The sequence below is a fragment of the Anolis sagrei genome, chromosome 3 (assembly GCF_037176765.1).
Source record: "Anolis sagrei isolate rAnoSag1 chromosome 3, rAnoSag1.mat, whole genome shotgun sequence".
In the NCBI taxonomy this organism is placed as follows: Eukaryota; Metazoa; Chordata; class Lepidosauria; order Squamata; family Dactyloidae; genus Anolis; species Anolis sagrei.
The window spans coordinates 102,968,851-102,982,964 of record NC_090023.1 but is presented as its reverse complement, the minus strand read 5'-3'; the positions used below and the strand labels follow the sequence as shown (position 1 = coordinate 102,982,964).

Below are 14,114 nucleotides of genomic sequence, written 5' to 3'. Positions count from 1 at the left end.
TTTAGGTTTGGTGAGAGTGTCTCCCTCGTTGAATCTCACCTTGAGAGAAAGAGGATATAATTTCAATACATAGATAAAAATAAATGTGGATATATCATGGGTAACAGAGCCACATACACCTCCACAATCTCCAAATAAGACCAGTTCCAGCCAGGTGATCAGATATCTGTGTACAAAACTCAACTCCTTCAACTTGGCTTTATTAGACTTAAGAAGAGCCAATTGGCATCCACCAGAAATCTTCTGATAGCAGAAAAATAGTCTGGTCCTTTGTTTTTTCTAGGTAGGAAGACTTCCCTTTTTTGCAGAACTCTATGCTCTTTGGCCTAATATATTGTGGGCCTGCATTCTGGTGGTAAACAATACCAAAAGGGGAAATTATTCAGGCAGAATTCTCCTTATTGTAAGTGATGTCCAGTTAGCTGCCAGGCTGAACAGCAATAAGGATCTTTCTCGCATGATTGCTGCTGGTCTGCTGTGGCAAGATTTCCAGGGGTTGGATGTTAGAGATCTCATATGAGGTCTCTTTCTTGAGACTCAAGGTCGGCCTTACATAGCCCTGGTCCATGTCTCCTCACTTGTCTTGACTGTTCCTTATTGCTGTTCTGAAAACCTTGCAACCCTAGAGGAGGGTAGAGCAATGAGCTTCCCCCCCCCCCCATCACCACTACCCATTCCTTACCCCTCTCCTTCTGATGTTGATTGGACACCATGGAAGAGGAAAGGTCTTTCCAGAGGTCTAAACTCATCACTTGTAGATGAGTTCCAGAACCAGCCCAAGAGTGCTACCTCCAAGATTAGATCTGCGGTTGTCTTCATATGCCTGGTGCATCCTATGTAGGCTAATTACAGGTCCTTAGTTGCTTTATATATCAAGTTGTGAAAAGTGAAAACGCATCTCCCTGTCCCCTACACTTTTAGATTGTAAGCCTGAGGGAATCCTTTGTAAGCCAGAGAGCTTGTTTGGCTTTCGAGTGGGTGTAAATGTTTTAAATGAATGAGTAGATGTTCTCTACTTGAAGGACAGGCTCCTTCTATTGCCAGTTTGGAAATATGTGTAGAAGTCTGGATAGCTAGAACAATCTGGGAAAGCAGATATCCAAAGAGGAGCCCGATCAGTTATTAAGAGTCTTCTTCACTTGACATCCACATTACAAAGCTATTGATAGTTAAGATGGATTAGGACAATACCTCACAAGAACACTGCTGTAACTATTAATATGAGTCTCCAACAGTAATTATTAATATTTTCAGATGTTTCCAGAATTTTCATGTACTGGAAGCATCTGTGGATATATATGCTCTAATGATTACAAGCAATGTCGGTGTGATTTCTCAAATTATTAAATTCTTAACATTATGTACTGAAATATTTACAGATATATAAATATAGTTACAGATTTATTTATTTATTGCAGACTAAAACTTTATTTGTTTTCAGTACTTATAATAAGTTGTTAGCTCTTATAAACATTAAAAAGTGCTTTCCCGTAAGTGATAACAAAGGTGATTTCCTGCCCTAATAATGAATACTAAATGCTTTATACTATAACTGCAAGATACACTTTCTTATTCAGAACAATATTTATCCTAGAAACATGTTTTCCAAATCCCTACTCGCCCCATGGCTCTTCCAGTCTTAGCCTAAAATATGTATTATGTTTGTCTAGTGTTGTTCATATGTCATCATGTTATCACACCAAGGCTTTAAAGTGGGCAGCCCTGCATTTCTGCAGCCTGCAGAATTCTGGAAAATGTAGTTTGGGAGGGTGAGGACTGCTTAGCTGAGAATTCAAAGGGCCCCGCCCTAAACTACATTTCCCAGGATTCTGAAGGTAGCGGAAATGTGGGTCTTCCCACTTTAAAGCCCTGCTGTGATAATGTCGAATACTTCTCACTGCCATTTACTGTGAAGTGGGGTGTCTTCTCATAGCTAATCCCTGCTAAATTCACTGGGATGATTGCAGCCTTAAATCCTCACTAAAGATTTAAGGCTGCAATCAAGCTTGAAATAGAGTGAGGCTGCCATTGTAGTTATATGATTTAAATGTATTTGTTTTTGTTATTTCACTTCCAGGAACATGAAGAGATGTTTGTGAGATTTCCTTCCTCAAGTGCCAAAATAACTTGACAAACTTATTTGGGGGGGGGGGGGGTGGAGCTGTTGACTATTCCACTTTAGGCAGAAAATCAGCCTTGGGCTGTCTCTTTGATGAACATTATAATCTGTTTGGTAGTTCATTTAATACTAGTTTTCCCTCATCTGCTAAAAAATATGTTCATTGCCAAACTGATCTGGGTAATAGAGGAGCAAATGGAAAATGTCAAGACAGGTGTAGTGATAGAGAACAGCCATACTCATATATCATAAGAAGCCAGAATGAATGAGAAATATACATTGTTAAGAATGGTCCACACTTCTAATTACTAAATAAGCCACAAGTTTTTGATTATGAAGTATGAACAGGAAGAGTCCTCTCTCTCTCATCAGCATCACCATAATCATAATTTTATTTCTTACCCGCCTCTCCTCATGACTCAGTGTGGGTTATAGCATGGCTAAAACACATAATTAGAAACATTACATAAAATGCACATATTGAAACATATTTCTATAAAATACATATATTAATATACACAGAACAAAAAATAAAATATAGTGAACATAAGATGTGTGTTTAAAATTCATAGTAAAAACTTACTTCGTGGGCCTGCTGGAAGAAGGTCTTCAGATGTGTTTCGAATTGTGACACTCAGCTGTCAGAATTTGTCTCTTCTCTCGCACTCAACAAGGCGTGGAAACACTTTGCTTTATGGTTTATGGTTAATTCTCTGGTGAGAGAGAATAAGCCAGAAGACTGTCTCTCTCTTGGTTTCATTATCTCTCTGATAGGTTCACATGTCATAAGAAATACTGCAAGGAAAGTACCTAGTTTGCTTAGCCATTTTTGGTGCACATAGGAGTACTCATGCAGTTTACACCAATATGATGATCACCCACATAAAATCAGAGTTCCCACAGTTATTTGGCTTGCTGTGACAAATTTTCTAGGCCAGTTTTTATGGCCTGTGGGAGATTTTTTTCTACTCCTTTAGGAGCTTTTCTGAGCCCACTGTGTAGGGCAGCATTTCTCAACCTGAGGGTTGGGACCCCTAGGGGTATCGCAAGGAGGTTTCAAAGGGGTCGCCAAAGACCATCAGAAAACACAGTATTTTCTGTTGGTCATGGGGGTTCTGTGTAGGAAGTTTGGACTAATTCTATGATTGGTGAAGTTCAGAATGCTGTTTGATTATAGGTGAACTATACATTGCAGCAACTACAACTCCCAAATGTCAAGGTCTGTTTTCCCCAAACTCTACCAGTGTTCACATTTGGACATATTGAGTATTCGTGCCAAGCTTGGTCCACAACCATCATTATTTGAGTCCACAGTGCTCTCTGGATGTAGGTGAACTACAACTCCAAAACTTAATGCCCACCAAACCCTTCCAGTATTTTCTGTTGGTCATGGGAGACCTGTGTGCCAAGTTTGGTTCAATTCCATTGTTGGTGAAATTTGGAATGCTCTTTGGTTGTAGGTGAACTATAAATCCTAGCACCTACAAGTCCCAAATGACAAAATCAATCCCCCCCCCCAACCCCACCAGTATTCAAATTTGGGAATATTGGATACTTATGCCAAATTTGGTCCAGTGAATGAAAATACATCCTGCAAATCAAATATTTACATTACGATTCATAACAGTAGCAACAAAAATAATTTTATGGTAGGGAGTCACCACAACATGAGGAGGGGACCACCAGAGTCCCCCAACACTAGTATTTACTGTATTCATTCAAGTAATTTTCAGCTCCATGGGACTAAATACCGATTATCATTTATAGAGAATTCTTCCCATTATGTTCCCAGTTATGGCATCCTTTATAGCCCGCTAATTGCAAACATGGAAAACAGCAGTGAAATAATGTGAACCACAAGGTAATTTATTTGGACGTTATATAGCTTTTATTGATTTATTGTTCATTTACATTTTTTAACACCTCTAGAGTCAACCAATCTGTTTTAATAAATTGGGCAGTGTAGATATAGCTGGTGTTCAGATACAGATTACAGCATTACAAAAAGGTTAATGCTTCCATAATGTCCTCTTTTGTCTTGTCAGTTAGTAACAGACAAACACAAAGCACACATTGGGTTTGGAGTCTTTTGCTGGAAGAAAGGCTTGCTAAATATGGCACAGAAACTTTCATTGCTATCCTGTGTGGTATGTTTCATGGTTCACAGTGAGACTTTGAAGAAAGCATGAGCAAGATTGCACTGTTAGTAGCACAAGTCTCATTCCACTTTACAGCGTTAAGTCTTTGTCATATAGTGTTATACTCATTAGACACACATAAACTGATGCAGGGAGCTACGGTTCTAATTAGTTGCCCTTTTGCAGTCCGTGTAGAAAGAAAACAAGTTTAATGGTAGCTGAGGTTTTTTTTTCACTCACTAGGGAACTGTTCTATTTTAACAACATGCACATGAATGTACACTTATTGGAAGTTTATATAGAGAAAATACATCCATAGACCAGCCAAATGAGCAGTCTAGCACTTAGATTAATCCAGTACACAATGAAATTCATGCACTTTACCTCCAAGGGAATATAGCATAAGCCTTACAATGTCAATGGGGAAGATTGAATTAATTTGCTGATACTTCAGAAGCCTCTATTAAAGGCTCAGGTAGGCAACTTTTAAATTAAAATAAATAATATTGGCATGAAATTACAATATAAAATGTCACATTGGACCCTTAAAAACATCTTCCTGCTGTTCAAAGAAGCTTATCAGTTATTAAATGATCTAATTTCCACTATGGAAAATTTCCAGAAAAACTGGTATTTATTTCAAGCAATTATTCAGTTTACTGCACTTTCAGCTTGCATTTATTAATATGGTGTTGCGGGTAATGTACTCTGTGAAAGACTCTTTCAAAAAAGCCCAGCTGACTCGTTAAGAAAGACAGAATTTACAGAAAAAGAATATTTATTTTTATTTATTGTATCAGAAGCAAACCAAGGGTACAGTTGTAATGTGTTTTAAAAACACAAAGTTTTATACTAAATGTCCTTTGACCAGTATCTGGCCACTTGGAGTGCCTCTGGTGTTGCTATAAGAAGGTCCTCCATTCTACATGTTGCAGGGCTCAGACTGCATTGTAATAGGTGGTCTGTGGTTTGCTCTTCTCCACACTCGCATGTCATGGACTCCACTTTGAAGCTCCATTTCTTAGGCCCGTCGCAAACTAGGTTCCTGCTGGAGAAAACCTTGCTAGCAAGTCCCTGACGTCATGAGCCTGCGCCTCTCTCCCCGCCCCTTTCTCCGCCCCTTTCTCTTTGCGAGCGTGGTTTTTCCTTTGCTAGGGCAGCATTGCCCGCATTTTCTCTCAGTTGAATTCTGCCAACTGAGAGAAAATGCGGGCAATGCTGCCCTAGCACAGGAAAAACCACGCTCGCATGGAGAAAGGGGCAGAGAAAGGGGCGGGGCGAGAGGCGGAGTCTCGTGACGTCAGGGACATGCTAGCAATTTTCCTCCCGCAGGAACAGAGTTTGCGACGGGTCTTAGGATTGGCTTTGCATCTCGTGGTATCAGAGAACAGTCTGTTCAGTGCCTTCCAAGTCTCCAAGTCTTCTGTGTGCCCAGGGGGAAGTCTCTTATCCAGTATCAGCCATGGCTTGAGGTTCCCAATTCTATCCTGCCACTTTTGGACTCTCCTTTGCTGAGGAATTGAGCTTTGGAAATGTGAAGCACTTTATGCATAGCTTCAGAGGTTATTCTGCTTTGACAGGTTGCAGTGAGGTGCCAATGGGAAGCCTACAGCTTCTCACAGGACAAGAATCTGCAATCTTAATGTTTACCATTTCTTTGCCAGTGTGACAAGAGAGCTTAACATCACTGTTTATGGATAAATGAAAAAAAATAATATGCCAGATTGATTTTATACAATCTATCTTTCACAATAACAGGAAACTTTATATTTTATTAACAGAACTATACAGTTCCCATTCATTACATCTCTCTCTTATTGTTCCTCTACTGTAGTGTAGGTTTTATTTGAATGAAATGTCGAAGAGTTATGATATTTCCTGGCTAGTATATCCTAACCTTTTGTTCGAGATACCCAAGTAGTTTTTATAAGATGAAATGATTGGCATGGATGGGCATGGGCCTTGCCAACGTTCCCTCCCTTCCCTCCCTTTTGCCCTGTACTTGCCAGGACAAGCCTAGGGACATCTCCCTTCTTTTCCTGGAATCTTGGACAGACATCAGAGGCTTTGGAGAGGAGGGAAGACCTTTGATGTCATTTCTGGGCAACAAGAAGGCTTGTCCTGGTTAATACAGGGCAAAAGGGAGGGGAAACTCACTGTGCCCCCCTTTCCCAGACTTCATGAGTCCGATAAACTGGGATGGCTATGGAGACAAACAGATGGCAGTCCAAGGTGTCTGTCCTCACAGGCCCCATACTGCCAAAGATCCAGACCTTAAAGGAAAGTCTGGTCTGGTTCTTTGGAAGTATTTTTTTAAACCTGCATTAAACTTGACAAGTCAGGTTTATTCCAGGTTAAAATGAATTATCCTGGTGAATCATTTCGATGCCTCAGGCTAATCCATTTTGTGGCAGTGTACTTGGAACCTCAATATCTTGGGTAAAGGTGAAGGTTGTCCCCAGTCCAGGCGATTGGTGCTCATCTCTATTTTTAAACCGAAGAGCCAGCGTTGTTCATAGACACCTCCAAGGTCATGTGGCCAGCATGACTGCAAGAAGTGCCATTACCTACCTGCCAGTGCGGTACCTATTGATCTCACATTTGCATGTTTTCGAACTGCTGGGTTGGCAGAAGCTGGGACTGAGAGCGGAAGCTCACACCGCTCCCTGGATTCGAACCTGTGACCTTTCAGTCAACAAGCTCAGCAGCTCAATGGTTGAACCCACTGTGCCACCAGGGTCTCCCTCGATATCTTAGATTGCTCTTTTCAAGTTCAAGCTAAAACCTGGAGGGGATTAACCACACTATTCACATAGAAGTTCCCATAATAAGCAAGGATTTACATTTCTAGTCCCTAAGAAGTAGTTTATTTAAAAATTGGACCTACTGAGTTCAGTTTGTTTTCCTCTATAGTGACTATGCTTTGATTCATGTGGCATTGTGTCATGTATCAGCCATGGTATGCCTGCCAGTATGTTCTTGAGTTCTTGAAGGTACATTTGTGAATACAAACAACTGCTGTAAGCAAGGCCAAACTAATAATGTGCTGCACAATTTATAGCATTCAATATCTTGAGAATCCCATGGTGTCAAGAAATACTACAGAGATAACCCTGTAATTTTTTTAAAAATCTAACTAGATTAAAGTTAAGTATCTAGTAATACAATAGATGAGAAATAAACCTGAAGCATCTCCTAAATCTATCGACTGCATTTGAATGAATAACTTCTAATGCTGAAGATGAGGCTAACTTTTGCTCAAACAGAATAATAGCTTAGTGTTCCAGATGCCTGGTTGTTACATGACTGTATCTTGTTTTGAGATTTTTTTCTCAGCAGGAACACAACTGGGATTAAATAAATGTTTTAGTAGCTATCAGTAGTAATTTCTCAAAGTGCTTCATGTTGATATTTCAGAGTAATTATATAAATATGCAAATCGTTTTGCTATCCAATATAAAAAATAAGCCATAAATTACTATAGTAAAAAGGCTGCTGAGGGAGAAAAATGTATGTAACTACATGTACATTAAAAAGATTCATAGTATATTTTAAGCAGAATATGTATTCTCTATGGCTAAACCCACTTTCCTTCTCCCAGTTGGATCCCCTTACAGCAGTGGTTCTCAACCTTCCAAATGCTGTGACCTCTTACTACAGTTCCTCATGTTGTAGTGACCCCCAACCATAAAATTATTTTTGTTGCTACATCATAACTTTAATTTTGCTACTGTTATGAACTGTAATGTAAATATTGGATAGACAGGACGCATTTTCATTCATTGGACCAAATTTGGCACAAATGCCCGATACTCCCACATTTGAATATTGGTGGGATTGGGAGGATTGACTTTGTCATTTGGGAGTTGTAGTTGCTGGGATTGATAGTTAACCTACAATCATTCTGAACTCCATCAATGGCACGGATACTCAATATGCCCAAATGTGAACACTGGTGGAGTTTGGGGGAAATAGACCTTGACATGTAGGAGTTGTAGTTGCTGGCGTTTATAGTTCACCTACGGTCAAAGAGCATTCTGAACCCTACCAATGATAGAATTGGGCCAAACTTCCCATACAGAACAATCATGACAAACAGAAAATACTGTGTTTTCTGATGGTCTTTGGTGACCCCTCTGACACCCCCTCGCAACCCCCCCCCCAGGGGTCCCAACCCTCAGCTTGAGAAACAGTGCCCTACAGCATTAATGAGATGTGAAAATTAAGCCCCTAGAAATCTTGGGTTTTTTAGCTACTTCCACATGTATTTATTTATTTGCCATATTTATACCCCACCTTTCTCTACCCCAGCAGGGGGACTCAAGGAGGCTTACAATGGCACATACACAGTGCCTCAAAACAACAAATTCACCTTAAAATAGTTGTAAAATTGCAACATATTAGGCATGATTAAAATACATTCAAAGTTAAAAACATGCCATCCGGAGTTCAAGGTCAAATTGCACATAATTCAATATTCTACATTGCCCTAATTTTTGAAAGCCTGCTCCCAGAGCCAGATTTTGACTCTCTTCCTGAAAGCTAGTTGGGGGGGGGGGGGCTGATCTGATGTCACTAGAGAGGGGGTTCCACAACCGAGGAGCCACTACTGAGAAGTCCTTGTCTCTCATTCCCACCAGCCGTACTTGTGAGGCAGACGGGACTGAGAGCAGGCCTCCCCAGATTATCTTAGTCTCCGAGGTGGTTCGTAGGGGAAGATACGTTTGGACAGGTAGCCTGGGCCGGAACCGTTTAGGGCTTTATAGGCTAAAGCCAGCACTTGGAGCTTCTGAACTTCAAAGGCAACCCCACGTAGAGTGCATTGCAGTAATCTATATGGGATGTAACCAGAGCATGGACCACCATGGCCAAGTCAGACTTCCCAAGGTCCAGGCACAGTTGGTGCACAAGTTTTAATTGGGCAAAAGTTCCCCTGGCCAGCAATGAAACCTGAGGTTCCAGGTTCAGTGATGAATTCAGGATTACTCCCAAGTTGCGAACCTGTACTTTCAGGGGGAATGTAACCCCATCCATCACAGCTGTAACCCTATGCCCTATTCAGCGTTTTGACTAACCAGGAGGACCTCTTTCTTGTCTGGATTCAATTTCAATTTGTTCGCTCTAATCGAGACCAGCACAACTGCCAAGCACCAGTTCAGGACTTGTACAGCCTCCTTAGTAGTGGGTTGGAAGGAGTGATAGAGTTGAACATAATCTGCGTACAGATGACATCGAACTCCAAAACTCCGGACCATGTACCAGTGCACCACCCTATTTATAGTATGCCAGGAACCTCAAGAATTCTGGTTTGTTGTGATATCCAAATATGTACACATTGCAGGCACAATTGAGAAAGATTACACTGTATTTGCTTATGAGATATCTAATAATATATCACATTAAGTAACGTGCGGGCATAAGGCTTTGCTTGCAGTTGTGTAGCATGCTCCTCATAAATGATGAGAGAGATTTCCCCTAGAACCTCTTTTTAAATGATGTGGAAACAACCTGTATGCCTTGGATTTAAAAGAAATGTTATGATCAGAGTGATAATTGACATTTATCTGCTTCTTAAAATTGTCATGACTTTTTATGTTACCTTGTTTTCTTTTTTGGTATTATGGACTCTTTACTGTACATCCCTCCCAGAAAACCTGTCGGCGAGTTGGGTGTTAAAGTTTGTATCAGTCATTTTAGGGGCGCAACAGAGGTTTGTAGTTGATAACTTTAATGTTAGAGTAGCACAACAAGATTTGTTTAGATTTTATTGGGTAGTGTGCATCAAATGAAATTTTGGCTTATTAGGATGATGATATTAATATTTTAAACAATATATTACCATAGTTTCCAATTTCTGAAATTGCTGTGTGACTTCTGTGATATATATTACATTGAACAATTCTGTTCAAAAGTGAAAAATTTAGAGCTATTTCAATACAGTTAAGATGCACTGCAGTAAAGTGTGAGGTTCCATAATTTCCTCACTGCAAAGAACATTCTTCCAAGTTTGTATTGCATTAAAGTTGTCTGAACTCATATATTAAAGTGTTATGCTCATCAGTGTATTTTTTTTTGTTTTTTGTTTACAGGATAGAGCAGCGGATGACAGCTGTGTTGAAGAAATTTTACGGGTAGGACAGCATTTATTCTTCAGTTCCTTAGAATATGTTTGGGCGGAACTGATACTATGGGTATCCGAGGTGTGACCTGATTGCATTGCAATTCTCAAAGCAATAAGCCAAAATGCAGTTATAGTGTGTTTAGTTTTAAAAAGACAAGTTTTGAACACCCAGTTCTGATTTTGAAAAAAGATACCCACGGGTCTAAAACAGTCTTGGGTGGCGTCAATAGAGTCAATCATACCTCCTGGGGACCTGGGATAGGGGAATTTATCAATTTTGTTAACAGAAGAAATGTAGGGACAGTTTGAGATGTTTGAGAGTGTGGGGTGGGGGCACAATGAGCTCTGATGATCACATGAAGCCCACATATGCATCCTTTACAGTAGCACAGCCATGTTTATATTACACTTCTGGACCCTTTCATACTACACAATAATGTCACTATGATTTCAGTTTAATTGACTATGGAAGTATGAGATTTACAGGGGTTTTTTTTGGGTATGTTCAAATTGTTTCTGACTTACAGCAGTCCTAAGATAAACCTTGGACAAGATTTGTTTGGAGGGAGTTTGCCTTTGACTTCCTCCAAGGCTGAGAGAAAGTCACCTGTCCAAAATGGGTTTCTTTGGCTGAGTAGTGATTTAAACCGTGGTCTCCAGGGCATAGTTCAAAACTCATACTACTGCAATGGCATATTCTAAGGTTGCATTTATAATTTAGGGAGATGGATTTAGACTTTTCATCCATTTCTAACCAAAGCATAATCCCCAGCATTCCATAGAGTTCAGTCATTGCCATTGAACTGAAACCATAGTGCTATAACTATATTGTGTGATAAGGTCCTTTGACATTTTATTATTATTATATGTATTCCAGTCCCAAGAGTAATGAGATCTATGAGAGAACAATTTCCACCAAACTACTCAGAAGTATGGGGAGATTGTCGAGTCTGTTGTTAACGTTTCATATGAACAGGCTAAACAATGTGAATTTCCTCCTAAAAAGATAATAAACAATCTGTTTTTGAAACAGATTTGAGCATGGAATGCTAGATAATTATTTTGTGGAAGAGACATACAGTTGGTAAGATAAATAGTGTTTATCAAAACCCAGAACACTGAGTACAGAAAATATATCTTCTGCATGAGAACACATCATAAGAGCCATTTTGTTAAAAAGCCAAAAATTATATTCCTCAGTTTTCTGCAAAAACTTGCTTAGACAATGTACAAAAGATATGGTAATGTTTACAGCACTTTAAAATATTGTCCATTTATACACCTCCTCCAATATTTCACAAATGAAAATTGGGAAACATTTGCCTAATCCACATCAAAGTGTTGTCAATATGGCAGAAGTTATTAATAAGGAAAAATATGCCAGCTATCTGAGACTGGGCCCACTGGAAGGGCAGCATTCCTCACCTTCCTCTTTGCTGATTTAATTGTGTGCAAACTACATACATTTACTCTTTGATCTCCGTCTGGAGCAACTGAAGAAAACAGAGGAAAGGAAGAAAGAAAAACTGGGACATTTTAAAGGCAGCTGGGAGTGTTCAATGACAAGAGTATTCATTGGGACTGTCTGTGCCATAGGAGAAAAGCAGGGTATTACTCATAGTGCAAGAAGTATTCAAAAGTGGACCATTCTGCTATTATGTGCCATATTCAGATGGTGCAAGAAGTGACCAGAGCCATATTTCTCCATAGGTTCCATGACTCTCCTTAGAGAATAAACAAGCTGTAGATCCACTGTCAATTTAAAAATAGGTCTTAGAGCTGACAGTTATATCAGAGAAGACTTACACAGGTTTCCACAAAAACCCATACATTGCAGAAGCTGCCTTACACAATGCAGGAACATTGCATGTTTGTGCACGCATAACAAGACAAGAAGAGTGCTAGGAGGTTAGGTTGCATTGATAAAAGGTCACAACCTGAATAATCTCCTCAGTTGTGAAGAAGCCACCAAAATGGGATAACTGAAAAGTGGAAAAAATGGGTATTTTGAGATGTTAAAAGATCTAGTGGGCATTATGTTAAGAAAACCCCCAGAGATTTCCATTGTCCTGCTCCACAAGACAGAAGTAGTGTAGGAAAACATGAAAACATATGATACAGTTAAGGAAATTGGCAAGTCTATTTTTGTAGCACACATTCATGGTCCCAGTCAAGTTGACATTGTTATTTCAATTTAGTAGAAACTTTTTTTCTATTATAGATTCAAGAGGATTTACAAAAGTTAAAAAAGTACAAAACATAATAATTGACTGGCAGTGACAGCATTTAAGAACATTTATACTTTTGATGTCAAATGGACATCAAAAGTAAAAAATGTTTCAAAATTATATTTCTCTAACTTTTCATATTAATTGTACTGACTTCACGTGGAAAATTCAAGACACATTCTTAAATGAAATTCTACTAACAACAAATGAGAGGTATCCCCTAAGAGGACCAACATGAACAAAATAGGCTATTTTCAGACGATTTCATTTTTTTAAATAATGGATTTAGCTTGGAAGCACTATATATTTTCCACAGGCTGTAATTTTATTCTGGAAGATCCAGATTGCACTGTGGTTTAAGTAAAGCTTGTAAGAAAATTCTAAGCATATTACAAGCCATCTGAGAGAATGTTATGTTAGACCAATGTTCATTGTTTCAAACTATTAGTTGAAATGATTAACAACACCAATTTAAAACAAATGAATAAAAATAAGCAGGAGGAATAAGGCTGGCTACAGGAGCAGGTCAACTGGTTAGTTAATAATGCATAATAAAGTGTCATATCAACTCAAAAAGCAGAAAACATGTAGTTGAAATGAAATATATTCATGTCCTGGTAAAAGTAGTGATTGCATCTAAAACAATGCAATTTTACACCAACTTGCTTAGATGTTGTTATATCACCAGAATTTTTAATGTACTGTTTTATGATTTAAATGCCAATAAGTCACATTGTAAATATGATATAATTGTGAATATATATTATATTGATGACTTGTAATGGTGACCTGGATCCAAAAGACCATTAACCAGGGGGACATCTACACTGACCACTTACTGCAGTTTGAAGGCAGCTTAACAGTGTGGTGTTTCAATGATGTGTGTTGTTAATGCTCACAACAATATGTGCTCAGGGCTTTAAAGCAGGATAATCAAAGTTGGGGGATATTCTGAAATGAAGCCTATAATGTTCACCAGTGCACTTAAGTATAAGCCACATTACATGGGCAACCCAATTCAAGCACAGGCACTCTGATGAGCCATTCATGTGTATTGCGAGGTGGAAAAAAACTGTTTCCTCAAAGGATACTACAGATTCTGGAGCCGTTTTGAGGTGCATATAACCACCACCCAGGCCTTGAACCAGTTCCAGGCTTCACATGAAACCATCTGCACAGAGAAATCACTTCATTCTCTGCCAGTTTCATATTGCCCTAAGTGGTCACTGTAGATGTTCCCCTACTAACTGCTAAGTAATTTTTACCACAACTAATGCACAATTTAAGATGCACGACTTAATTAATGTCAACTCCTACTTTTAAACTATTGGGAGTCAGAAACCGTTTCTGATTTGCTGCATATCCCACAGATATTCACTCTACTTCTCAATCTATCTTTTGCCCATCCAGCTTTACTGATACTATGCAGTAGTTTTATAAACAAAAGGCTGTATACACATATTTGTAAGTTCGTGTGATTTGTATCATACTGTTTACCAGTCTTTCTA

At 39.1% G+C, this 14,114-nt stretch overlaps 1 protein-coding gene across 2 annotated transcripts in view; it reads left to right on the top strand.

Annotated features, from left to right (window-relative positions):
- The window catches only part of AFF3 (ALF transcription elongation factor 3), a 321,108-nt gene that overhangs the window by 136,900 nt on the left and 170,094 nt on the right, over nucleotides 1–14,114 (top strand). For both annotated transcript variants that reach the window (XM_060769769.2, XM_060769770.2), the window contains exon 4: nucleotides 10,347–10,388. In XM_060769769.2, coding sequence (XP_060625752.2) covers nucleotides 10,347–10,388 — 42 coding nt within the window. The remainder of the gene's footprint in view (nucleotides 1–10,346; nucleotides 10,389–14,114) is intronic.